Consider the following 24,385-nt stretch of genomic DNA (forward strand, 5'->3'; position numbering starts at 1 on the left):
ATAATTAATTATTTAATTTATCATATAAAAATATTATTTTTTAATTTGATTTTAGGTTAATGCTTAATTCCTTTGGTTATTTCAATGTAAGAAAAAATTAATATATAATTATTTTACTTTATTTTAAAAATATTTAAATTCTAATTAAGTATGAATAGTTTTATTTTTTAATATAGGTTGACATTGTATGTAGTTTTTGTTTTTATTTCTTAAATTAGCAAAATTATAAATCCAATCTTAATTATTATTTAGTATATTTTGTATTAAAATTATTTATATATTAAATTAAAGTTTAAAAATTTTGTGTGATAAATTAAAGTTAAGGATGTTTGTGATATATTTATCGAAGTTAATGAATGATAAGTGAAATTTAATTTTAAATTAACTTAGAAATCTGTAATAGTCGGTTATAGGAATTTTAATAATATTTAAATTAAAGTTTAGAGATTTTTATAATGTAAATTGAATTTGAAGGATAATATTGATATAGCTAACTAAGTTGATGGACTATAAATGAAATTAATCCTTAATTTTTGGTTGTTTATGAAATTGGAATGATGTATGTTTATTCATTAGATTACTTTAAATAAGTGAGTGATTTATGAAAACATTTAAGAGTTTATGGGATGTTACTATGAATTTTATGGAATGTTTTATGGATTTTATGAGTTTTACAGTTGATTTAAATTATAAAATTTACAAATAAAAATTTTAAAAAAAAAATCTAAAATAAGTAAACAAAAATGAACTAAATAAAACTTAAAATTTAAAGTTCGATTCCATTAGATTAAATTATGTCTTTTATTACTGTGTAATTTCATTTTTATGATTTAATGATTTTTCAGTTAATATGATTTGATTGAAAATGCTCACCGCAGCCTCACGGGTATGATTTTGTGGAAACTACGATGACTCCAAGTCCAAAGCCTTGTTTCTTGTCCACATTTCGTGTCTGTGGCTTAACGTAGAATCACCAGAAACTATCTAGGATTCAGGCCAGCATACATGGTTAAATGAAGAAACTGAAAAGCAAAATGGACTTGGGAAACTTCAAAGCAGATCATAACCCATTGAGGATATACCTGAATAGCGTTTGTTTTTCTATGGATTCATGCTTTTAGTTGAGCTAAATGCAGATTAGAGTTTTATGGTTTTGTTGCAGAATGTGGTGCCAAGGAGGAAGGTGATTCCCAACATGATAAAATAACTATGAGTTTAACAAAGGATAATTAGAAAGCATTCCATACAACTCGACCATAAAACTATCTCTGAGAGGAAATTAAGCTACGTTCTCAATCGAAAACTTCAAGATCACAGCAAATATTTACTCTGGGTGACATGGATAGTTAGGCAAAGAAGAAGAGGAAGGAGCACATCTGACAGATGATTCAAAGCTTGAGGGATCAGATAGGGCTCTGTATAATGTATTAACAGTGAGTCATGCTGTCTTCTGAGATGAACATGAGTAACCGGTATTTGCTTACATGGATTAGAACCACGTTATCTGTACTAATTAGGCATGTGCCCAGGGAAACACATTTTAGACCCAGAAAGATTGTATAGAGTGCAAGATTGTTGTCTTGAAGTTGTATAATAAGTATCATTGGAAAAGCTAAAATAGTGCATTAGAAGTTAGGATGTGAAAATATGAAAGCAGCAACCATTAAAACTCAGTGATATCTCTGTTTCTTCCCTCTTGATTACATAGGACATGTTGCGTAGAATCTTCCATACAAATTTATAGCGCCAATGGCAGATAGACCACCACTTGCAAGTTGCAATTGCATAACAATTAGTCAAACAGAAAGGATTATCTTAATGAAATCAAATCAGAAGCATCAAAGCCATTCTATAACAGAATAAGTAAAGAAAATATCAGCATATGTATAGTCACCATCACAGGACTAACAGTTTCAAATGGTGAAAAATTGCTCTTAGTTGGTTAAGCCTCATTTTGTTGTGTAATCAGATAAGACTAGATAAAGCCCAACTGGCTTTTTTTTTTTTTTTTTTTTTAAATATAATTATCCCCAAGCACTAATGAATTATACATATAACACACAATCACAGATGAATCTTAATGAGATCTTGTACGGTCACTGCTGAGAAGAAACCAGTACAGGAACATCAAATAATTTATTTCATAAAAAGAAAAAAGAGGCCAGAAAAGGAGATGATCAGTAATAATCAGCCACACTACATATGGGAAAATGGCTTGATTCAGTGAAAAGGAAATAATTGACTGATAACAACAAGAATTCTGCACCAGATGTTAAACAATAACCAAGTGTTGAGGCATCTTCAAGCTTCATAAAGATTTTAGTCTGTTCCTAGATTATCAAGGAGGTTAGGGCAAGACATCAGTGCAGATTCTTGATGGAAAATCTGTTAATGAAATAGGATGAGGTCACCTCTTTGAATGGCATAATTATTCTTGAAAGCTACAGTGAATCTCCCTCTTTGGTTCATTTATGCAATCTTTTCCTCTCCAGTGTAAATACATTCTTTAATTTCCCAAAATCTATCTAATAGGGAGAGGAATTTGTCAACAAAAATTTGCTTTTGCTTTGATGGTCTGCCCAGAAAAAGAGAGGGGTTATGTTCATAACCACTTCTACAATAGAAATTTTTATTTTATTGATAAAAGTAGGATACCCTAAAAGAAAACAGCATCAACTATGTCTACCACAAACAAGAAAGATCAGAAACCTTAAATCTTCCATAAAAGAAAGCTGAAATTTTTGGAAGGCATTTATTTAAAATAATCTGAAAAGAATGACCCAGATCTTTCCAAAAATTAAGCTTATATTGATGCATATGGGAAATCAAAATAAGAGTCTTAAATATACAAATACGACCAAGAAAGCCCCAATTAAGACACCAAATCCAGAAATGTAAAAGCACAAAGATGATGTCAATTTTAACTAGTTTGTACTCAAATTGTTAATGCACTCTACACCTTGTAATAACCTCACAACCTCTGCTATAAGGATTAGCCTCTCCAGCATGACAATCATAGTAAGATGCACCAGGTTTTGAACATGGAACCATGTCCCTCTTCAGTGTCTCATAGCTTATGTACTTCTTTTGCATCACAAGAACTCTCCTGCTGATCTCTGACTCCATCTCTGGTTCTTCAAGGCAGTCTCCAATTTTCCTGGTGCAACCCCTCCTCACCATGGCATCAATCTCACTGTTTTCCAGTGAATTAAGGCCTGGAATTGAAACCCCACTGCAAATCGTGAAATGGGTGTGAAGGAAAAGGAGTCCTAGAAGGTAGAGTGTGGGTTTGGACATTTTCTTGGAGTGGCTTGATTGGTTCTTGTCTTCTGTTTTTGAGTTCTTGTGGACTCGTGGGAGTGAGATTTTTGGTGGTTGGGTTGGGAAGGTCATAGATGGGACAAGATGTGCAAACAGTGCCCAAGTGTGAACTTTGTCTCGTTAATTATGTTACTTTATTTTCTTGGGTGCAACACACTGAAATCAATGATCATTAAAGAGGCAACTTCTCTCCACTCCTGTAGAAAGAAAATTTCTTTGGGATTAGGATTGAAACAAGGAAACAACATATGAGTTTAAATCTCGAAAAGGACCAAACAGTCCTGCACCTCTTAACACTAACTGGAAGGATCATCACCAGAGCCAGTTGTTAAGGAAAAAAAAAAGCACTTATATTGAGCAATGGGCATGGAGAATCACCAAATCAATGCATGATTTCACATTTTCCTTCACTACTTGTTTTGAACACATGGCAATATTTAAGTAACCAAAACTTAATTTTTTTTAAAAATATACCAAATATTTTAAAAAAATTAAACTTAAAGATTAAAAAAAATGAAATTCACGATTTCATCTTAGTGTTTTTAATAATTTGCTTAAAATACAGATGGGCAAATAAATGAGGAAGGAGTGTGAGACAGAGTGTGACCTGCTGGTACTATCTGTGAATGATAAATGACAGCCACACCACGGGGACCAGCTCCCAATCTATGATAACTCTTCCACAACACTATTATTTTTATAAATGGGTAAATTTCATCCATGATATATGAATTTTAATATTAATAACATCACAATAAATAAATTTTAAAATTTCACTTAAAATCTTATAAATTACAATAAAATCTTATAAAAGTAAAATGATGATGTAGCATGTTTAAGTAAAATTAAAAATCATCTTTTACTTTTTCTCTCTCTACCAATAAATATTACTCTACTCTCTTACTATCTCATCTCACGTTTTCTTTCTCTTGGATGCAACAGGTTGTATCTATTCAATTTCTTACATCATCAGACTCATTGTTCATAGCACATATTACTTGAAATCCCTTGATTTTTTCTTTCTATGACTCATTCTTCATTGTCGACTAAAGATTTTACCTGAAACCTATAACACTCTTTTGTCACTGTTAGCTTGAATGCTATTTTTCTCATCTTTTTTTTTTCTCTTTCTTGTTGTTCCATCGATTCGTTAGTTCTCTCGTCGATTTGTTAGTTCTCCCTTGAAGGATTGTGAGTTTGATTACTGTTTTTCTCATGAATTTGCAGTTACCTCACAAATCACTATCAAGTTTACTGTTTAAGACTTTCCTTATTGTTCGCTCATTTGTTGTAACTTTTTTTCAATGGGTATGGTTGATTCAACATTATTTAGTCCATTACAGAGCAACCATTTTGGGTACGTTAATTTTTATTATTAATTGATTCAAAGGAGAACATTTAAGGAACCACCGTCAAATTTGCAGCTGTGGAAGCAAAAATGATCCACAATCAATGTTAGTCACAGACTGATTGCTTTGACAATGTATATTTAAATTGTGATATTTGACTTGGAAAAGCTTCTTCCAGTGTTTGCATTGTTCTATGATGTTATCACATTGATAAAAGGAAATGCCATTGGGTGATAATATTCTCCAATTAAACCGAGACATCATCAACAAAAGAAAAAAAAAAAAAAGGAAAGCAAAAGAATATTCTTCACCTACAAACGTGAAGAAGAAAAGAGAGCAAAAGAAAACATAATTTCACCTTCTACCAGGAAGAGAGAGAAATGAGATGAGCAAAGTTTTAAAGATAAATAAAGATGAGAAAATGAGACAGTAGAATATTACACATTAGAGGAAAGAGAAAAGAAGAAAATATGATTTTTAATCTTACCTGGACATATTATCCTTTAACCTAACCAGTTGTTGTAGGTTGTATGAGTTTAAAGTGATATTAGTAGTCTATGAGGTTTTAAGTGAAATTTTAGAGTTCATGTATCACAGTGTTACCGATCCTAAAGTTCTTGTCCCATGAGTGAAATTTACCCTTTCGTAAATATATAGTATTATTAATCTACCCATTATTTTATTTTTATGGTACAACATTTAATTTATGAATATGTAATCCGAATGTGGAATACATGTTTATTTTTAATAGAATTATAAATTAATAATAATAATGCATATAAAATTGGTATAGACATCTATCATAAATAATTTTTAAAAAAAAGTCATTTTTAACTTTTTATTTATGGCTTTATGTTATAGAATTATTCTTTTATGGTAATCAAATTAAGTCGATTAAGTTTTTAATTTCGATTTTATTAAAATAAAGAGAAGAATCAACTTATTATTTTAGGGCTTCTATTGATGTTATTAATTGGATTCGCAAACCCCTTCTTTTTTTAGCATGTATTCAATTTCGATTCGCTTATGAAATAAACCTACTTTTTTATTAAAAAAATAAATATTTATATTGATGTTTATATATAATTAATTAAAATTATATATAATAAGATAATAAATATTTAAATTTTAATATAATATTATCATACCTTACCCCTTTGTAAAATATGACATGGTCCCGTAGTATACCTAATAAATTACCAAACTTCATCTACTGATAATCTATTAAATATACTACAAGAGATTTTGACAAAATAATTTCATTTTTAAGTCTGGCGTGGTGATAAAAATTTAAACTAAGTGTTTTTAATTCAATTATATGTCATAAATCTTATTCATGAATAATTAGGCATTTTTAAAATTTTGTAAAAAATCCGCATGGTTATAGCTAAAACTAGGTAAAAATAGTTCTTCAAACCTATTGAAAAATAATTTACACAGAAATATATAATACTCAATTTGAACTCAGTCAACTCAACTCAATTTATCTCATTCCATTCTCAACAAAACTCATCATAAAGAAAATAATTCATTATTTACAAGATTCAGAAAGAAATTTAAATATTATAAAAATATGCAAATAAATAAAAACTCAAAATAATATTACAATAATCTACATTTAATTATATTCCAAAAATAATATTACAAAAGTTTTTGTACAACTGCTCAAATGTACTTATATACAAATAGCTACATGATTACATCAAAATCTAAGTATGAGGGTATACCTACAATATACCCAAAGATAATCCCAGCACGTCCTCAAGTCACAGCTTCAAGTGATCTCACTCAGCTGCTTTATATTTTTTTTTACCTGCGACAGCATACAAAGCTATCGCTGAGTGGTGAACTCAGTAGTGCACAACTAATAATTTAAAATTCAATACAAAATATACTTTGACAAATCATAACGAGAGATTGAAAATATTCAAATTCTTCATAATTCATAAAATCAAAGTCAATATTTCAATAATGTAAATCATTTATTTGAATGACATTTGATCAAATAATCATAATTTATCAAATCATAAATATACATTTGAAATATTCATAACAAATTATGGAAATAGATATTCAACTTCACTAAAAAGAAAACATAAAAATATGAATCAATTGTAGTAAACAATTTCTTTTAATTCATTTATGCATAAAATTTCCTCTTTAAAGCACAATTGCTCACTTCAAAATCCATTCTTATTCTCACTGGTCTAATGCAAGACTAATCTGTAAGGGTCATCTCCAATTTTTGTCTCATCTCTTACTAGAGAGAGATCGAATCAAATCACTGTGCACATGCCATCCATAACATCATAAATAATATATATTTAAAAAGGGTCATCTTCAGCTATTATCTCACTTCTTATATGAGGGAGATCAAATCATATCAATGTGCGTATACCATGATATCCAAAACAAAACAAAGCAAACACCAGTGTCACCTCAACAAATGAGGGACGGGTAATAACCATGTCAAGCATTAGTTGTGAGATATGAAAATAACATCATAAAACTCGTTTCCCTTTTTGTGAGCAATTAATCACAATATAAATCATTTCTATGCAAATCTTAGCAGTCAATACTTTTCATGTAAACCACAATTTAAATCACAATTTCCAAAATAAATTTTATTATAACAATAACAATACTCAAATAGTTATTGAGTAAAATCATAACTTGATGAATATAAAACATGTAACAATAAAACCATTTAATCAATAGGAATATGCAAACCATATATTAAATTAGTATTAGTTGTGTACAAACCTTAATTGGATCTCTTTATTTGTCCTAAGCCTTCCCTTCCTTGGAAATCTCTTTGTCCATTGCAATCACACAATTATCAAACTTTAATACTCATTCTAAGTCCCATTTATAGTTAACTAAACAAAATTCTAATGAATTCCCAAGTTTTAGTTGATTCTGGGTTCTGGACAGTTTTGAACCTTGACCTTAGAACCCAAATTCAACCTACTTCTGTTTCTCATTTAATGATATGATATTAATGAAAGTTGTTCCTCTATGTCTTATTTTTATTTTTCAATTAGAATCACTCCATTTGGAGTTTTATAGCTTTAGTCATGGTAAATTTACCAAGTACTGGTCCAATGACCAATACTATTTTAGAGCAAGGCAGATTATGAAACTCAACTTTGTCAAGCTAATTGGACTAGTTCTGGTCATAATTTGGCTTGGTATTCTTCATATGAGTAGTTCCCCTGTGTCTCATGGTTACACAAGTTAAAGAATTTCTAAATTTGAGGCTGTATAGGGTGAGTTATGGTAATTCAATCAACCTAGACTCATAAACCCTGTACATTCAGAATTTCATGTTTAGATCAGTCTTTGCAATTCACATTTGAGGTCCTTACACTCAAATTTTGAGTAAGGTTTCTAAACTAAAGTTGTAGCCCTAAATCTTAGGTTTTCATATCATTTTGGCTTATCCCATTTGGAATTTTCTAGTGAAATTTATGGTTAATTACTATCCGGGTGTCAATTGGCCAATCACTCCAAAGGCAGGAATTCCAGAATTAGAGTTCCTGAATTTTCCTAACAGTATCCCTAAGTTTTTTTAGGATTTGGGTTCTGGCCAAAACATCAAAGTTATAGTTTTAGGTCTTATGAAGATTTTGATTTTTGAATCACTGTATTTGCAATTTTGTAGCTTAAGTTATGGCATTTTGGTCAAAACTGTTCGGATGGCCATTTGTCTAGAATTTTTAGGTTAGTCCAAAATCAGGCAAATTTGATGGACTAACTTTGCTTAGCAATTTGATCAACTTAGGGTCATTATTTAGGTTCATGATCTTCATAAGAAGTGTTCTACTATGTTTCAGGTTTCCATTGGTTTAAGAATCACCTAATTTGGAGATGTCTAAAGTGAGTTATGCCTAATTGAAAATGTACTGTTTATTTGTTCATTTCTAGTCAGGTCTAAAACACCAATTCCATATTCAAGTCAATTTTAGAGTAACTTATGGTTATTTTTTGGGTTAGGTGTCTTCATAAAAATTCTAGCCTTATGTCTTATATTTCAACTTCAATTGGCCTCACACTAATTGGAGCTATATAACTCAACTTAGAACCATCTAAAAGGACTGAACTCAAGCTGTCCAGAATTCCAGCATATGGCATACCACCAATTCATCAATCCCATTCCTAAATTCAACATCAATACACATCCATTGCACCTCATATGACCTTAATTTATCATTACAAACTTCAATTGGATAACCTACCACAAAACCCTAATTTTCCATAAACCCTAATTTTTCCATCTTCCTAATACCATGCAATTTTATGCAATTTAGCATACTAACCATACATATCATTTTATTTAAGCTCTAATTTTTATTTAATTTAAAATAAACACCATCAAATTCTACCATACCCATGGCTTGCTAAATTTCATGCATCATTTTCATAATTTTTCAAACAAAATCCTCATTTCCAACTTCAATTCAAAGAGTATATAACAAAACATCCTTAGAAGAGTGCTTAGCTCTTGTGAGGCTTTTCTATCTTTAATTTCCTTCACTTTTTTTTAATTTTTTTTTTCTCCCAATCTTCACTTTGAAGCTAGATTAGAAGGTTTCTACTAATTTTGAAGGAACATTTACGGAAGAAAGTGGGAAATCAAAGCTTGGGAAAAATTGAAAAATGGAGGAGAGAGAGGGGATGGTGGCTGGCCATGGATAAGGGAAGAAGACAATTGTTTTCTTTTATTTTTTTTTTTGTCTCTTAATATGATATTTATCTCTAAATTTCCATAAATAAAATTTAAAATTTTTAATTATATCACAATGATGTCATGCTTATGTCATAAAGAATTAAAATTAAAATTTCCCCTTCTTTCCTTTCCTTTTCTTTTCCATACACATATTCATTTTTAGTTTCTTTTTTTAATATTTTAATCTCACACAATTTTAAGGGCATTTAGGTCAAAAGTTACTTCTATGAGTGAATTGACCAAAATGCCCCTCATTAGTTACCATCCATCTTTTAAATAATACCCGATGAGTCCTTAAGTCTTGATTCTCTTAATTATACTTGTTCCCTTTATATTTCTATGATTTCTAGTTCCTATTAGTTTCGTAATTATCGCTTAATCAATGATGCTATGGGGTCCCACACGAATTTAGGGTAGCAACTGAGCTCGTAGTCACTTCCCGGGTCGATCACCCATTACCGGAACTTAGGCTTATTTAACAGATTTATACTTTATTTCTCTTATTTTCATCCACCTTCATTTGACGTTTATTGATTTTATTTGTGACTCTTCTATATGAATTAAGTATAATCCAAGACATTCTAACCATCCGGATATACACTAGTCACCGGAACAGTAGAATGTACGGACTACTTAACGTGAGGGTATTACAAATATTTAATTTAAAAACTACTAAACTTACCCTTATATCAAATCAAGTTTATAATATAAAAATAAAAAAACCAATTAAATCCCACCAAACACTAGCATGCTAGTATCAAACTTTATGATGGTTGTTTTGACACACTTGAAGTGGAAGCATTTATGCAACTTGACCAATCCTTTGAGTTGAATCATTGTTATTTACCCATTAAGGAGATTTAGTTTAAAAGAAAAAAAATTTTTATTCATTTAATATAAGTTTGAAGTTTTATAACTATTAAATTAAAAAATATATAATAAACACATGTTTCTAAATGTAAATATTTAATTTAATAATTATTAAATTTATTTTTATATAAAATTGACGTTATAATTAAAAAAAAATTAAAAAAGACAAAAGCTTCAGTTTCCGTGTTAGCTAAAAACTATGCCTTTCAAGGACTTAATGGGCCCTTCTCCTTGCAACACAGACTGCATTTGAGAGAGAGAAAGCATACCAAAAGCATAAAATGGAAATCCCATTTTCATCAACAGAAACAGAAAGTAAAAAGAAGGCCATTTCCAAGCAGTGGGCTGGGCAAGCAGAGTAGGATGGCTATCATCATTCCAAATGATTGAGGATTCCAGCCGAAGGTTTGACAAAACAGCTCAGGCCGCATATACAAAAGATGTTAAGATGATACATTTCCACAACTACTTTTGTGTCATTTTATCTTTTGTGTTGAAAATTTGACCTATTGTGACACCCAGGTTCACACCTCACACCACAATTTGAAGTTCCAAAGAGTCTACAAGCGCCGGTGCTTCTACTTTATACTAAAGCAAAATAATAATTAATTCTTAATTCCAATCTAATATTTGAACTTGCATCACTTTATGCAGAAATCAGAGGAAAATCAACATTTGAATTTACTTAAGCCTTTTAACAATAATTAAACTTTAATTTCAAATTAAATTAGAGTCGCTTATATGAATCTTTTTTCGCTATTCAATTTTATTTGAAATTAATTTTATATTAATATTTAAAAATTATAAATCTTTTGATGCCACTTTTTTCTTCGTCATTTTAAATCTCCCATTTCTCCTCTTAACTCTTTCCACCACTTCTTTAAGCCTTTCAACAAGGTACTGGTTTTTTCAACCTCTTCTATGGGTAGTAAGTTGACGCCAACTAGAAAGGACACATCCAGAGAAGGGCTGCCCTAATTGCATTGTTGGCATGTAGAACTATCAGAACTGAGGAGGAGACTAGTTATCAGTTATACCCAAGGGGCACCTCACATATGGCAAGCCAATTTGCAAACAAATCAACTTTCCTGTGAACGTGTGTTACATTACAGTATTACACTACTAATTACAGTGCAAGGAGTCTCTAGATTCTCGGAAAGCTTGCCGTGGGTTACGAAGGAATGGTGGGTGAGCTAAAGTCTTTACTGCAGGAAGGCTGCATGGCCCCCTGAAATGTAAATTTCCAGAGTGATAGTAAAGAACATAATTCAAATTTAACTTGATCAGTCTGCATGCATATCCAAAAACATTCTTATCATAAAGATAACTTCCACGCGGCCAATAGGTTAACAATACAAAGAGATGCATCAAGCAAGAAAAAGAATGATAATCCTTGGGTAATATCAGGCTAAGTGAAGCGTAGCTAACATCCAACTAAAGACTGCAGAAGAAACTATCCATTGCCTATCATTCATCATTGAAAATCTGTAACATACCCGCATTAATATAAATGTAATCATTGTAGACAGTGGCACTTGGATTGGATATAAACAACAATACAACCACAAGGAACGGTAACATTTTGACATTATCATATTTAAACCAAAAAGATAAGTTACATCTAGTTATGTCATAAGTTACATCTAGTGATGACATACATTGTTATCAAATGTAGTGAATATATAAATCGTTGAAAGTTCTGGGAGAACACTTTACAAACTTGTCACAGGCTTTTACAACAAAATTAGTGCTCAAAGAGACAGATGCTCCACATTTTTAACGTTTCTCACTACTCCATGGCTAGACCTTCGATCTTCCTGCTCATCATATGGATTTGACCTAGAATTAGAACTTGCCTCTTCATTTTCAGAAGAGCCTGGTCTTTCAGTTAGGAATTGTTCCCAAAATACATCATTTACTTGAGCTGGAGCAGCTGCAGGCCCTTGATTGCTACTTGGGGCTTCCTTTGAGGAAGATAAAATTGTATCCTCATCACCTGCATTCCTGACCTTTGAGGTAACCATCATATCAGATTCTTTACCATTGTCATTGAACTTTGATTTGGCAGATTTGCAAATTTCCTGATGTAGTTCAGGCATCCTAGCTGGATAAGGACTCCTATTGACTTGAAGTGTAGAAGATGCCAGAGTTAGATTTAGATGGCAAGAAATATGGCCGTCAACTTCTTCATTAGAAGTCAAATTCTGCTGCAGCAAATGCAGTCCTGGGGTTTCATTCACTGTCACTTTTCTTGGGAAAGATGGATCCACTTTAAATGTATAAGATGTCCCAGTATCTGAAAGTTCAAATGTTTCAGCTGCAAATAGCAGACATGATGTTCCTGTTGGTGCATCTTTTGGGTCTACTTCAGCTATTTTTCTCTGTGGACTTCCCCCATCTTCATTGGAACTCTGTGTGCTATTTGAGACCAAATTAACATCTGAAACAGCTGTTGACAATTCCAGTCTCAGCTTATTTGAGAAATCTTGATGGATAACATTCCCGAACTCAGGTCTAGAACAACTGTGATTGTCCACAAAACTATTTTCTGCAATTGACTTTAAGGGATCAACTTGAGGCAGTCTTCTTTTCTTATTATATGCAGAAAAATCCATAGAATCTATTTTTCGACCAAGATGTTCAATAAAAGTAGGCTTCTGAACTGCCTTCTCTAAGCAAGTAATCAATTTTTCCTGTCTCTGCTCCATACTATCCACCCGCTGAGTTAGATCTTCCAACTGAAGCTTTTCAGCTGACCGCTGCTGCTTGCTCACTACAACACTTGCCTCAAGTGCAGCTTTGTCTCGTGCAAGCCTATCTATTTCTTCCTCAAATGCTGCTCTTTCAGGATCCACCAAAGACCCCTGAGGGTGACTATGACTGTGAATTGGTTTCCTTCTGTGGATATTTTTGAGAAGATGATTTTGATCTTTCACAAAATCTTCATTGGCAAATTCCCATCTTTCAGGATCAATCTTTCTGAATCCCTGTGATCAAATTATGCCATTTGCTGAGGCACCTATAAAATTTAAGCCGATTACAGAATAAAAAATCCCTCCCCCCAATCCCATTTTGAGGATAGAGATGAATGGGCTACAGCGTGGAAAGAGAAAAGCAAGATCATATGATGAACTCTAGCGTCACCACTAGAAGGGAAGAGAAGGATAAAAAGAATGGATGGCAAGAAACTTGCAGGATATCAAGAAGTCTAGAAATAAATTTAACCATCCAAAGAACACCACCTTTGATAAATGGGAAACTTTCCTCAACAACGAAAAAAAAAATGCAAGGTTAAATTACTTAATTCATAAGAACAACGAGTCACAAGATAATAAATTTAATTTCATTCTAAAAAATCCCAGGCAAAAGAGAAAGACTGTCAAAACTAAATGAGTTATTCACCAAGCATGGATCCAACTAAACTTGAGAGAAAGATGATAGCAGCAATTTATCTCTGAATGTAAAGGCTCTTGTATTTGCATGATATGCGTTATACATAAAATGACAATTATATCCATCTAATTATTGTTCTAATGCTAATTACTTGTAATTCATCTTTATCTTGCAACTGAGATACAAGCTTTCCAAGCATACAAAATTCTTTCATTTCTTAATTCTCCTAGACTAAATTCAAGTTTTAAGGATATGGCCATTAAACATTGAGGATTACCATTTAAATTCACAATATTCTCGAATTAGAGAACACTACAAAATCACAATTATTCATTGAAATGTCTCATTTCCATCAGTAAAGAAACAAATATCTTGAAAACAAGGTCCAAACTTAAAACAGTCCCACTAAGCACTAACCGCAAAATAACAATAACAATCCTATTGAAAAAAGAAAAGAGAAAAAAAAAGGGCGAACTCACATAGGTGTTTAATTGCCTGATGAAGCTGGAGAAATTGTTATGCTTGAAGTAAGTAGGAAGGAGGAGTCGCGCGAATTCTGGAGGATTCCAAACCACGAAGCTGTTCTTGTTGGAGCTCCACGACACGATCTCATCCGTAGACGAATCATCCACCATGTCGTAAGTCTTTAACAAGAAAGGCGCTGGCCCTCCGCCGCCTCCACCTCCACCTCCACCTCCCGCGGCAGCAGAAGAGGTTGAGGCTGGGACCACTTCCATTAGACTCTGTCTGACTTGGGATCGAGAATTTTGAGAGTGGAATCAAAGGATTAATTTAATAGTAGGTATGCGAATCCAATTGAGACAAACCAAACCCTAGTCTACTGCAGTTATGGAGGGAAATTTGGGAAATGATGGAGACCAATCCATAGATGAAGGAAATTTTGGACATTTCAGCTACATCCGTACGGTTGTTTAGGTCCTAATGCCACGTCATTTTTCACAAATAAAATTCTTCTTTTCTGGGTTTTATTATTATTATTTTATTTCATGAAATTGTTGAATTAATTCTATAAGTTTTTTATTTATTTATTTTCTTTACTTGATAAAATCAGTTTAGCTGTACTCCCTTTGTTTATTATCAAAAATAGAAATTCAATTGCAATTGCATATCTCAAATTGTTATAAAATTAAATACTCCCCCATCTCATAAAAATAGGTCTATTATTTTTTCATATATATTAAAGAAAATATAATTAATATAATTAAAATAATAATTTTATACCTAATGAAAAGGGAAAATAAGTCTATTTTTATGAAATGGAGAGAGAATAAAATAATTCCATTATATTGAAATATAAGTTAGAAGGAGACATTTGCTGCATATCAGGAGCTCTCATGCTAATTTATTTTGTTTGAGATTGAAAAAGAAAGGTTGACAATTTTCTAGACATCAATTCAACAAAATTTTCAGGCATTTCATGTAGCCATGGAAGATGTTAATCCTCAGCTCATTTTAGAGTAAAAACAGTAGCTTAATCAGTGTCATTCTGAAAGACCAAGAACTAAGCAAATGCTGGTAATAGGTGCAAAGAAATATATCTCTGATTCTCATTTGTTCCCGGCCGCATTCCCTGCTCTATCAACTGTCCATCTGGTTCCTGTGAATCTTCCCCATAAAGCCTGCAATGTTTTATTTGGATGAGTTTTAATGGCCTCTGATATCTTCTCATGAGTCTCCCTCTCATACTCCGCATATATACCCTGCATACACACATCCAGTTATCCTATTGAATCAATGATCATAACTTTTTCTTTTGCGGCTCATTGGGTGCCGACTGGGAATGATTACCACATTGTAGTATAAGCCATAATAAGTTCCCCTTCTCATGAATCTGATGCATAAACTGAACAACAAACCTGAAGATCAAGAACTTGATAGAGATCTTTCACTTTTGCAACACTGGCTGGATCTGCTCTCCCGTAATTTTCCTGGAAATAGAAATGATTTTTGGATAACCAGTTCAACGCCTGTTATAGCAGATTATAGTGCAAGTGTGCAACAATGAAGTATCATGCTTACATGTAACAATTTTTTTTGTTCGTCATTAGCAAGTTCCAGTGCTTTCACAACAAACCAAGTGCACTTGCAATCTTCAATATCTGTTCCAACCTACAATACCGAAGACCACAAATCTCAAATTGTCTAACAAGGGATAAGTAATAGATATAAAGCAAGGAAAATGTACAGACAAGAAGTCCTATCAACTTACCTTACCAGTCACTTTGGGATCTCCAAAGCAATCTTGATAATCATCCTACAACATAAATAGGCACATACTTATCTCTGATATATAACAACAACAACTAAGCCTTCAAGTGCACTTGTAATCTTTAAAATCTGTTCCAAAGCATATATCTATATTTTCTTAATAAATTGTCAAATTTATTAAGAAAATAAAGGTATACGCTTAGATATCACAGATGCAGTTTTTCTGCAAATTAAATGAAGACAAAAAAGAAAAATCTTTGCACAGTGAATAACCTGTACTTGAAAATAGATTGTAATTTCAACAAGGATCTTCTTCACCTCAACATGGTTCTCAAGATTCTCACCTGCCATAAGCAATGCACATGCAACCTGGGCACACGTACAGTGAACAAAAAATGAAAAGTCAATGCTGAAATCGGCTGTGAATCCTAAAAGCAAGCACTCATGAAAACTTAAACATTGTAGATGAGTGAGACGCTGGTATTCAATTGCTTCACATAGAGACTTCAGAGGGGTGAAAGGAAGATTCATTGACAGCATGCGACCCTCTCACCACCACAAACCCCCCCCCCCCCCCCCCCCCCCCCCCATCCCCCAACGCACACACACAAAACACATCTGCAATAACTGAAGTTCCATAAAAAGCAGTTTTACATACGCGGACATTAGCTAGCTTACTTGGCACCAATTTTTAATTTAGCATTACTTTGAAAATATCTTTCATTGAGAGTAATGCAACAATAAGTATAATTAACCTGAAAAAAATAGGTATGAATGCATATGCAAGGAAGTTGCCACTCACTGGAAGATAAATTGAATAATAAGCACTTTTGTACTCAACAATGCGGTGATAACTGTATGAAACGTAAAACCAAAAAAGAAAACCTGTTTAATAACCATTTAATAATTTAGAAAAACATAATCATTATATGTTTTCACTTACAGTGACAATGAGTAGTTTGATAGATCTTTTGCTCCTTCATGTGTGGAAATTAAATCCATCATTTCTCCAGAGATTGACTGGAATTCCACCTGTATGAACATGAACACAATAAAATATTGATCCTAGATTTGAATGATCAAAAGGGGGAGAAATGTTCCTGCCCTACCGGTTCCACAAAGATTATACTACCTCATTAAATAAATCCAGCAGATGCACATAATAAGGCTTCTCTCTGAAATACATCTTCAGAATTCGGTGGACTTGACTGAGGAGAAGTATTCCATCATTTATAGCTATAAAACCAACCTATAATCAAAAGAAAAGATGACAGATAGAGAATTCCGCTGCAGTGCACTGCTAATCCACAAAACACCAAATAGAGAAAAATAATCAATTTTCAATTTTTTGAATGATTGAGAGAAATGAAATTATTCAAACCTTTGGTAGTCTGAACCAGCAGGGTCGACCACGGCGTGTATGAGAGTTATCCATGATGTCATCAAGAACCACTGCACATGCTTGAAGCTGGAATATTCAGCATCCAAATGAGTTATAATTAGCACATAACAAATTTATAATTATGCCTAGTGGTAAACCTGGCTCAACCAAACTTATGTCTCATACACAATCATACCCATTCAACACACCAACCAAGCACGCTAGCAAGAAGAATTTCCTCTTCAGTCAATTCTTTTCCTTCCTTGAGTGACATGTAGCAATCAATGACAGCCAGTCCTCGGTACAGCTTTCCTGCCAATAATACCATCACAAAGTTGTTAAATTAAGATTAAGAAGATTGAATATCCACTTGAGTTTATAAATTTAGCTTATGATTGATGCAATAGAAGCTCGAGGATGCAACATTCAAATTCCCACCTCTAGGTACATTATAGTCCAACATCTGCATCAAATGGCCAGAGTCAAATAATTAGGACCCACTAGTATATTATAAAGCAACATGCTTTGTACAAAGCAATAGAAACTAATAGGATTACCAAAACATGGAGGGACACAAAATCATATAAACTAAAGTGCATCTGCAGGTACAGACAGCCTAACCCCAGTAAAATTAAATTCAGCATGGCAAAAAATAAGGCAAGGAAGATCAACATTTATCAGCCCAGTTCTTTAGGCCACATGAGCAATTCAAAACCATATGATGGATGCAATCATTGAATATTGATAATAACAAGATATTAAAGGCTAATTAAGCACTCGACCATTGAGCTAGTAACATAGTAGTTGAGTTGAGTGTCTACATCATAGTGTAAAAGGTAATAGTTCTAACATGGGCAGAGCCGCGGAGGGAGGGGGAACGAGGGGCGCCTTGGCCACCCCAAAAACTTATAAAAAATCTTAAATATGTGTACATGAGTAGAGAGAGGAGAGGCAATGAGAAGTCTTGTATCCCCAAATACTTGTAAAAAATTTTAAATAGATATAGCAAATTTTGATTTTTTTTTTCTTAATTAGTTTCCTCAAATTTTATATTAACCTTTCATAGTTTATAATTTATTTATTATGATTTCAAATTTTCAATCTCTCTAATTTCACTATCAAATAACACAGGAAAAAAAAAAAAACCTTCTAAATTCAAGCAGCCCCAAACCTGTATCCCATATTCTAGAATATTAAAATTATAATTCTTTTCTTCATTTACCAAACCATCGCAGGATTCAACCAACCACCCTAAAGTCCATTTCAAGTCAAACTGTCATAAAAACCCAAAAGAGTACCAATTTAACATTTGTCATTAAACTTTCAGAATCAAATTTGGCAGAGAAGCATCATCCTTTTCTACAAGTGAATCTTGAGGTCCACCATTTCCAAGAATACAGTCAAGGCGTCAAATCGCACATATAATCCAATATTCTTATCATAGTATCAGCAACAGAAGACTTAGAGTAGAAACAAGAGAAAGTTGAAGGAATCCAAAACCACTTGTTCAGCATTCAATAAAAAAAAAAAAAGTAAATGAAACAACAGTGAGAAGAGATAGAATTACACGATCGATCCATTGGCGAGAGACATCAGTGAATTCAAAAGCAGGATCATTTAGCAGCTGAGATTTGAGGAGTGAATACACTTCCAAGAACTTGGATTTTGGATCGCTCATTATAGTTCCGTGTTCTTCTTTGGATTTTGTGTGAAACTGAGGAACTTCTGAGAAAATGTTACCGGCTAACATCCAATATTTTAAACCATAAATGATTCTGTGCGCATGGGTCTACTGTAAGGAACTATTATCAGCCATTGATCTGCTGATTAATTTTCATCTGATGGTTAAATTTTATATGCATCTATTTTTCAAGAGCGTTATTGCGCTCACTAATTTTGACCATTTTGAAGACTTGAAATGAGTTTTATAAAATATTATCTCCGTCTACTGTCGCATTCAAATTTTGCGTGGTGGTTAAAACTATTAAATAATTTTATTTTTATAAAAATATATTAATAATTAATTAAATTACTTTTTATTTTATTTAAAAATTATATAAATATTATTATAATTAATATAAATAGAGTAAAATTAAAAAAAAAAACTCTTTTTAAATAAAACATATAATTTAAAAAAAAAATTTAAATCTAACAAATAAAAATAAACAGAGATAATGTAATTTATACTTATTTAACCATAATTTTTTATAAAATTTGTTATTAAAATTATGTTAAATAAACCTTAATAGTATATATTTGCGCACATTAAAAAAATTAATTAAATATTTATAATAATCATAGAAAATCCAACCATCCAGATTGACCAAAATCTAGGAAACCAACAGAATTTGTAGCAGCAAGATACACTGTATATATATACACTGATAAATATTTATGAAATATATTTAAATTTGTTGTTCATGTGTATTGAAAATATGTATTACAATGTAAAAAAAAATCATATGCAAGTTTTGGGGTATTCTTGAGGACTAATGGTCTGGCTGCTACCCTTAGGAAGCAAGCACTCCAGCATCATTTTCCTCGCATAAATACTCATCACATATATGGTTTTGTGGTTACTGGTGAGCTCCACTGTACAAGCAAATCACTCGCTCAAGTAACCATGTAAATACAATACTCAAAAAGAGAGGAAGAGAGAATCATGTAGATACACAAGAATCACACATAGCAAAGAAAGCAGAAAACAGGGGAAAAAAAGCTTGATAAAAACTTCAGCTTTCCATTATTATCTTGCTGTCTATCTCTCCAGTTCTTGTTTGCAAAGTGGGCAACAAGATATAATTCGGAGCCAATGATCTACACACTTGAGGTGAAACATATGCGAACATGGCAACTGCCTAACTTCTTCCTTGTCTTTGTAGTTGGCTAAGCAAATACAGCATTCCTGTCATGCCATTTCAATCATATTAAAGGGGGGAAAAAAAACTCGCTGGAGTGATTATGACAGAAACGTAAACTAGGTACTGCTTAATTGTATACTAATAAGCAACCTTATTTGTTCCTTCTATTCGACAAACTAGTACTTACCGGATCTTCACTTGCAAGGGTTGAATTGCAATCAACACCATTGCCAACCTCCAAACTGGTGTCGACTGCTTTATATTTCCAGCTTGGTAGGCTAGAGATTTGATCATCAGATGCCCCTCTTTCAGCAGACCCCATATGCATGTTGTAACCAAGGACACTACTGATGAGTGGCACGCAACAACATAGCAGCAGAAAAAGTAGGAAAGGAAATGAGTAGCTCAGAGCATTCCAAGCGAGCAGAGAGATGCAGAGAACATGGAGTTTTGGAGCTCGGTGGAAAGATCCAAAGCGAGAATCGAAGACCCAAACATTACCCATGACAAACCATATTGCAAAAAATAGCTCCAGTGAAGTCCGACATTTGTTCATCAGATGTGAACACCTGAATAAACTATATACAAGTCAGTGGACACACATATAAGCTCAAAAGTTCTTTATCATTCCCTCAGTTGAATGAAAAATCATCATGAATTTTAACATGTTGAACACAAAATTAAGAAGTTCTACTTTGTCCCCAATACTTATGCCTTGAATTCTAGTCATGATTTAATAGTATTAAGCTCTATGATTATCCAGCGATACACGATAGTTTCACTTCTTTTCAATTTTTCATGGTTAAGTTATATGATATTTAGTTTATCTGAGAATTTTATTGTTCATTGACCCCCCAGGTATTTGCCAAATTCTAGCAAGAACATGAATCCATTTCTTATTTTTAATTCTGTGACAAACTTTTCACCCTTGAAGCCCACGATATTAAAACATATATTATTTACATTATAATTTGTTATTATGCTAGAAGCCTCAAGTTATTACATATAGATTTAGCCCCTACAAGACAATTAACTTTCTAACAAAATAACATAGAGGGAGTTGGAAGCGTATAATACCTGGAGTCCTCAATGCCCCTCTGCTGCTCCAAATCAGAAAGGCCAAAACCATCTCCTTGAGTAACTTGGCGATAGCGCCCATAGAGTAGCAGCAAGCTAAGGAGACAGCCAATATCATAACCAACAATCCATATTCTCATAGGCCAAACAGGTTTCTCCCTCTTGGAGATAGCCAAAGTAAATGTAGTCGTACTTATTTGAACAATCAAAGCTATAAACTCCAGCATCATCCAAGTGCTAGAATTGAAAGGATTAGACCCAAGATTGGATCTTGAACCATTCTGGTAGTGGAATACTCTTCTCAAGAAGGTGAACCACCTTGCTCTTGATATCCTCATTGCCATTCTTATCAAGAAAGTAGAAGGGGGAGCACGAGAAGACCTGTTTCTGGTGATCACAGGCCCACGATCCTCTCCTACTGCAGAATTTGCTGAAAATGAAACTGTGCTACCCGAATTACACAACGAGTCTGGTGGAGAGAAATACCGGGTATTCATTTGGGAATATTAAGGTATGAACTTTAGGATTTGAGCGTTAAACTGCTCAAATATGGAAAGAAAACTGGTTTGATGAAGAAGTACAAGATTTAGTTATCAAGCTATAGCATGAAGAATTAACCGGAAACGGAATATATACCAGCATGAATTCTATGTGACTAGTTGGCAAATCACAGATATTGTATTGGGAATCACAAGAACGGATTGGCAATAGATTATAATTGAAAGCTTTAGATGATCATGAGAATTCAGTGAGGCAAAAATGCAAATACCAGCAGGGTTGAGTGGTGGGACCAAATACTTGAAATACCAAAATTCTCTCCAATGAAAATCTGAACCTTCAAGCATAAATCATAGGTGGGCCTTCAATTGAAGAACACCACAGAATCTGCACCAGCTGCAAAAACCCAAAAAATCAAGAACTCATAGAGTTTAAAAACCGAAAACGGTATATGCAAATAGGCCTGAGAACAACAAAAAAGAACTTTATCCTCAAAAGCTTTGACGTAAGAAAGAATTGGAAACACAGATCCCCAAAGCACACACAAAACATGAAAATCTCAAGTGGGTATTTAAGCAAGAACCTGAATAAGCACCAGGCGTAAGTAGAAAGATTATAGAATAAAGAAAGATAAGCAGATTGGAGAAGGGGGAAGGGGGTTGGGAGAATAAGACAGGCAGGTGAAGATTGGGTTTCAGATGGTGACCAAGAATCAACTGCAAAAGCCAAAAGAGCTTTGCTTTGATTCCAAGGGAATAAGCAAGTTCAGAGAGAAGCTAGCTGACTGTTGGCCTAACCTCCCTCTGGTATTTGTTTCTTAAGTAAGCAAAGCTGAGATAGAGAGAGCAACCAGCAACTGCTGCTTCAACTACAAATCTTTCTTTCTCTCTGACACACAAAATGAGCAAAAAAGAAAGGCTTTTTTTTTTTTTAAATTTTAAAGTTACGTTAACGTCACCTTGGCCCTTAATCCCCTTAATTGGATAAGAGGCAAAGAGAGAGAGATTACCAGTAATTGATATTTAATCTCTGGTTTGATATTTTTTATTTTGCAATTATTATCATGAAATATAAAAGAGATTTGAATTCTGGCGGGTACAGTGATTGTGGGATTTTGATTCCATGGTGGGAGGTTGGCCACCTAATCCAACAAAGCAACGTCTCTTCCTCTTACCAGGTTAATAACGGAGCATATGGCCCACTGCGGACACATCTTCCCCCTCGTGTGGGGTAACATGCATAGTAGGACCCTCTAAAATTTGGCCTTTATATGGTGCTCATGCAAATGATCCAAGTCAATTTCCAAATAATGTAACCCATTTGATTAATCGTAATAACAGTATGATCAATGATTATTCCATTCAAAATATAATGCAAATAAATTATTTCACATTTTTAATAAAACTTTATTATATTTTTACAATAACTTAATAATTAAAATGATTTAATTTTGATAGAAGCAAATCCAATCTCAATAAAATGAATAATTTGAAACTTAAGTTGATGATTATCCATAATCTTTAAGCTCGATATTTTATAATTTGCTTAACACGATAGTTCAATTAAGTTGATGGTTTGACGTATTAATTACTTATCTTAAATATATTTCGTAATGAACTTCTAGATTTTTAAATAAGCAAGACAAAAGATTAGATGAGGATTGCCATTATGAATTTTCATTTCTATTATGGCTTTAGCTTGTCAACATCAAATTAATTAATAGAATTTTATTAGCTTATATTGCAAATAAATCAAAATAATCCACTACTAATTGCCAATATTCTGTTTGATTTTGTCTAATTTCTTCTAGATTGGTGCCAAGTTGTAAACGTCTTGTTATGTTCAAAGGTCGGCTGGACTAGATGTTAATTCCCATGAATAAAAAAAAGGGTTGAATACTAATTTCAACATTCCTTATGAATATTCAATACCCCTTGTGTTTTAATTTCTTTGAGCTATAATTTAAACACTAATAATTCTTTCCTATATTGAGAAAACCAGGAAATTGCTTTTTGTAGGTGATTAATAATAATTTTAATATATAAATAATTTTAATTGTATATTTCTTAATTTTAATATATGAAAATAAAATAATATTTTATGCTAATTATTAATTACTTTATGTTTTATTTTTATTATTTTTTATGTAGAATAAACTTTTTACATCTCAAATTTTATAATTAAGAATTCATAACAACAATAGTAAAAAAGATAGTAAAATAATAAATATCGATTAAAGATATAAAATAATTTAAAATTTGAGTAAATCATATGATTATTTTCATCATTTTAAAGTATTACAATTTTTTATATTCTCTTAATATAGTAAAGAAATAAAATTTATTCAAATTTTATTTTTATTTAGTAATAAATAAAATTAATAATCTAAAAAGTATAAAGATATGAAAAAAAAAAGAAATTAAAATTATGTTTAGATATACATATATGAAATAAATATTATTTATTTCATATATTGTAACTTACCTAGTAATAATGATTACTTATTATAGCATTAAATAGTTAATTATTTAATAATTTGTAATTTGCATATACATAATTAAGAATTAATAACTTAATAATAATCTAAAGTGATTAAATAACTAATTAATAAAAAATAAGAAAATTTAATGAAATCAAATTAATTATATTTTTTAAATAAACTAACATTTGTCATAAT

The 24,385-nt window shown here is 32.2% G+C and overlaps 4 protein-coding genes across 10 annotated transcripts; all 4 read right to left on the reverse strand.

Annotated features, from left to right (window-relative positions):
• Positions 1-2,787: 2,787 nt before the first annotated feature.
• Positions 2,788-3,728, reverse strand: LOC110645037 (protein RALF-like 24). Its single transcript, XM_021798037.2, has 2 exons — positions 3,609-3,728; positions 2,788-3,518 (listed from the first exon to the last, which is right to left on the reverse strand). Exon 2 carries the CDS (start codon positions 3,391-3,393, stop codon positions 2,944-2,946), a length of 450 nt encoding a protein of 149 aa, XP_021653729.2. The 5' UTR covers positions 3,394-3,518; positions 3,609-3,728; the 3' UTR covers positions 2,788-2,943.
• Positions 3,729-11,838: 8,110 nt separating this feature from the next.
• On the reverse strand, positions 11,839-14,723 carry LOC110639873 (heat stress transcription factor A-5-like). The gene is made up of 2 exons (XM_021790980.2): positions 14,142-14,723; positions 11,839-13,256 (listed from the first exon to the last, which is right to left on the reverse strand). The coding sequence occupies exons 1-2, from the start codon at positions 14,397-14,399 to the stop codon at positions 12,021-12,023; spliced, it is 1,494 nt and encodes a 497-aa protein (XP_021646672.2). The 5' UTR covers positions 14,400-14,723; the 3' UTR covers positions 11,839-12,020.
• A 223-nt stretch (positions 14,724-14,946) lies between these two features.
• Positions 14,947-19,021, reverse strand: LOC110639874 (farnesyl pyrophosphate synthase). Its single transcript, XM_021790981.2, has 12 exons — positions 18,840-19,021; positions 17,711-17,735; positions 17,469-17,584; positions 17,273-17,359; positions 17,024-17,140; positions 16,835-16,923; positions 16,694-16,745; positions 16,165-16,260; positions 15,893-15,937; positions 15,703-15,792; positions 15,540-15,611; positions 14,947-15,383 (listed from the first exon to the last, which is right to left on the reverse strand). The coding sequence occupies exons 1-12, from the start codon at positions 18,948-18,950 to the stop codon at positions 15,231-15,233; spliced, it is 1,053 nt and encodes a 350-aa protein (XP_021646673.2). The 5' UTR covers positions 18,951-19,021; the 3' UTR covers positions 14,947-15,230.
• A 642-nt stretch (positions 19,022-19,663) lies between these two features.
• LOC110639879 (E3 ubiquitin-protein ligase At4g11680) lies at positions 19,664-22,684 on the reverse strand. 7 transcript variants are annotated; one of them, XM_058145291.1, is made up of 5 exons: positions 22,506-22,684; positions 21,980-22,104; positions 21,211-21,652; positions 20,321-20,711; positions 19,664-20,177 (listed from the first exon to the last, which is right to left on the reverse strand). In XM_058145291.1, exons 2-5 carry the CDS (start codon positions 22,053-22,055, stop codon positions 20,031-20,033), a joined length of 1,056 nt encoding a protein of 351 aa, XP_058001274.1. In that variant the 5' UTR covers positions 22,056-22,104; positions 22,506-22,684; the 3' UTR covers positions 19,664-20,030. The 7 variants fall into 7 exon arrangements, with proteins under 7 accessions (XP_058001274.1, XP_058001273.1, XP_058001272.1 ...); XM_058145290.1 differs by having other exon boundaries at positions 22,292-22,684; XM_058145289.1 differs by having other exon boundaries at positions 21,980-22,684.
• Positions 22,685-24,385: the final 1,701 nt, after the last annotated feature.

The sequence above is a fragment of the Hevea brasiliensis genome, chromosome 4 (assembly GCF_030052815.1).
Source record: "Hevea brasiliensis isolate MT/VB/25A 57/8 chromosome 4, ASM3005281v1, whole genome shotgun sequence".
Taxonomy (NCBI): Eukaryota; Viridiplantae; Streptophyta; class Magnoliopsida; order Malpighiales; family Euphorbiaceae; genus Hevea; species Hevea brasiliensis.

Bases quoted from the DNA above. Each gene is read 5' to 3' on its own strand.
- LOC110639873 (XM_021790980.2), bottom strand. From the start codon at position 14,399: ATGGAAGTGGTCCCAGCCTCAACCTCTTCTGCTGCCGCGGGAGGTGGA. The intron at 13,257-14,141 runs GTGAGTTCGCCC...ATTTGATCACAG, and splicing joins TCAGGCAATTAAACACCTAT to GGATTCAGAAAGATTGATCC.
- LOC110639874 (XM_021790981.2), bottom strand. From the start codon at position 18,950: ATGAGCGATCCAAAATCCAAGTTCTTGGAAGTGTATTCACTCCTCAAA. The intron at 16,261-16,693 runs GTGAGTGGCAAC...ACGTGTGCCCAG, and splicing joins ATTATTCAATTTATCTTCCA to GTTGCATGTGCATTGCTTAT. The intron at 15,384-15,539 runs GTTTGTTGTTCA...GTGTGTATGCAG, and splicing joins ATCAAGTTCTTGATCTTCAG to GGTATATATGCGGAGTATGA.
- LOC110645037 (XM_021798037.2), bottom strand. From the start codon at position 3,393: ATGACCTTCCCAACCCAACCACCAAAAATCTCACTCCCACGAGTCCAC.
- LOC110639879 (XM_058145291.1), bottom strand. From the start codon at position 22,055: ATGCTTGAAGGTTCAGATTTTCATTGGAGAGAATTTTGGTATTTCAAG. The intron at 21,653-21,979 runs GTATTTGCATTT...CGGGTAGCACAG, and splicing joins CCCACCACTCAACCCTGCTG to TTTCATTTTCAGCAAATTCT. The intron at 20,178-20,320 runs GTAAGTACTAGT...ATGGCATGACAG, and splicing joins CCCTTGCAAGTGAAGATCCG to GAATGCTGTATTTGCTTAGC.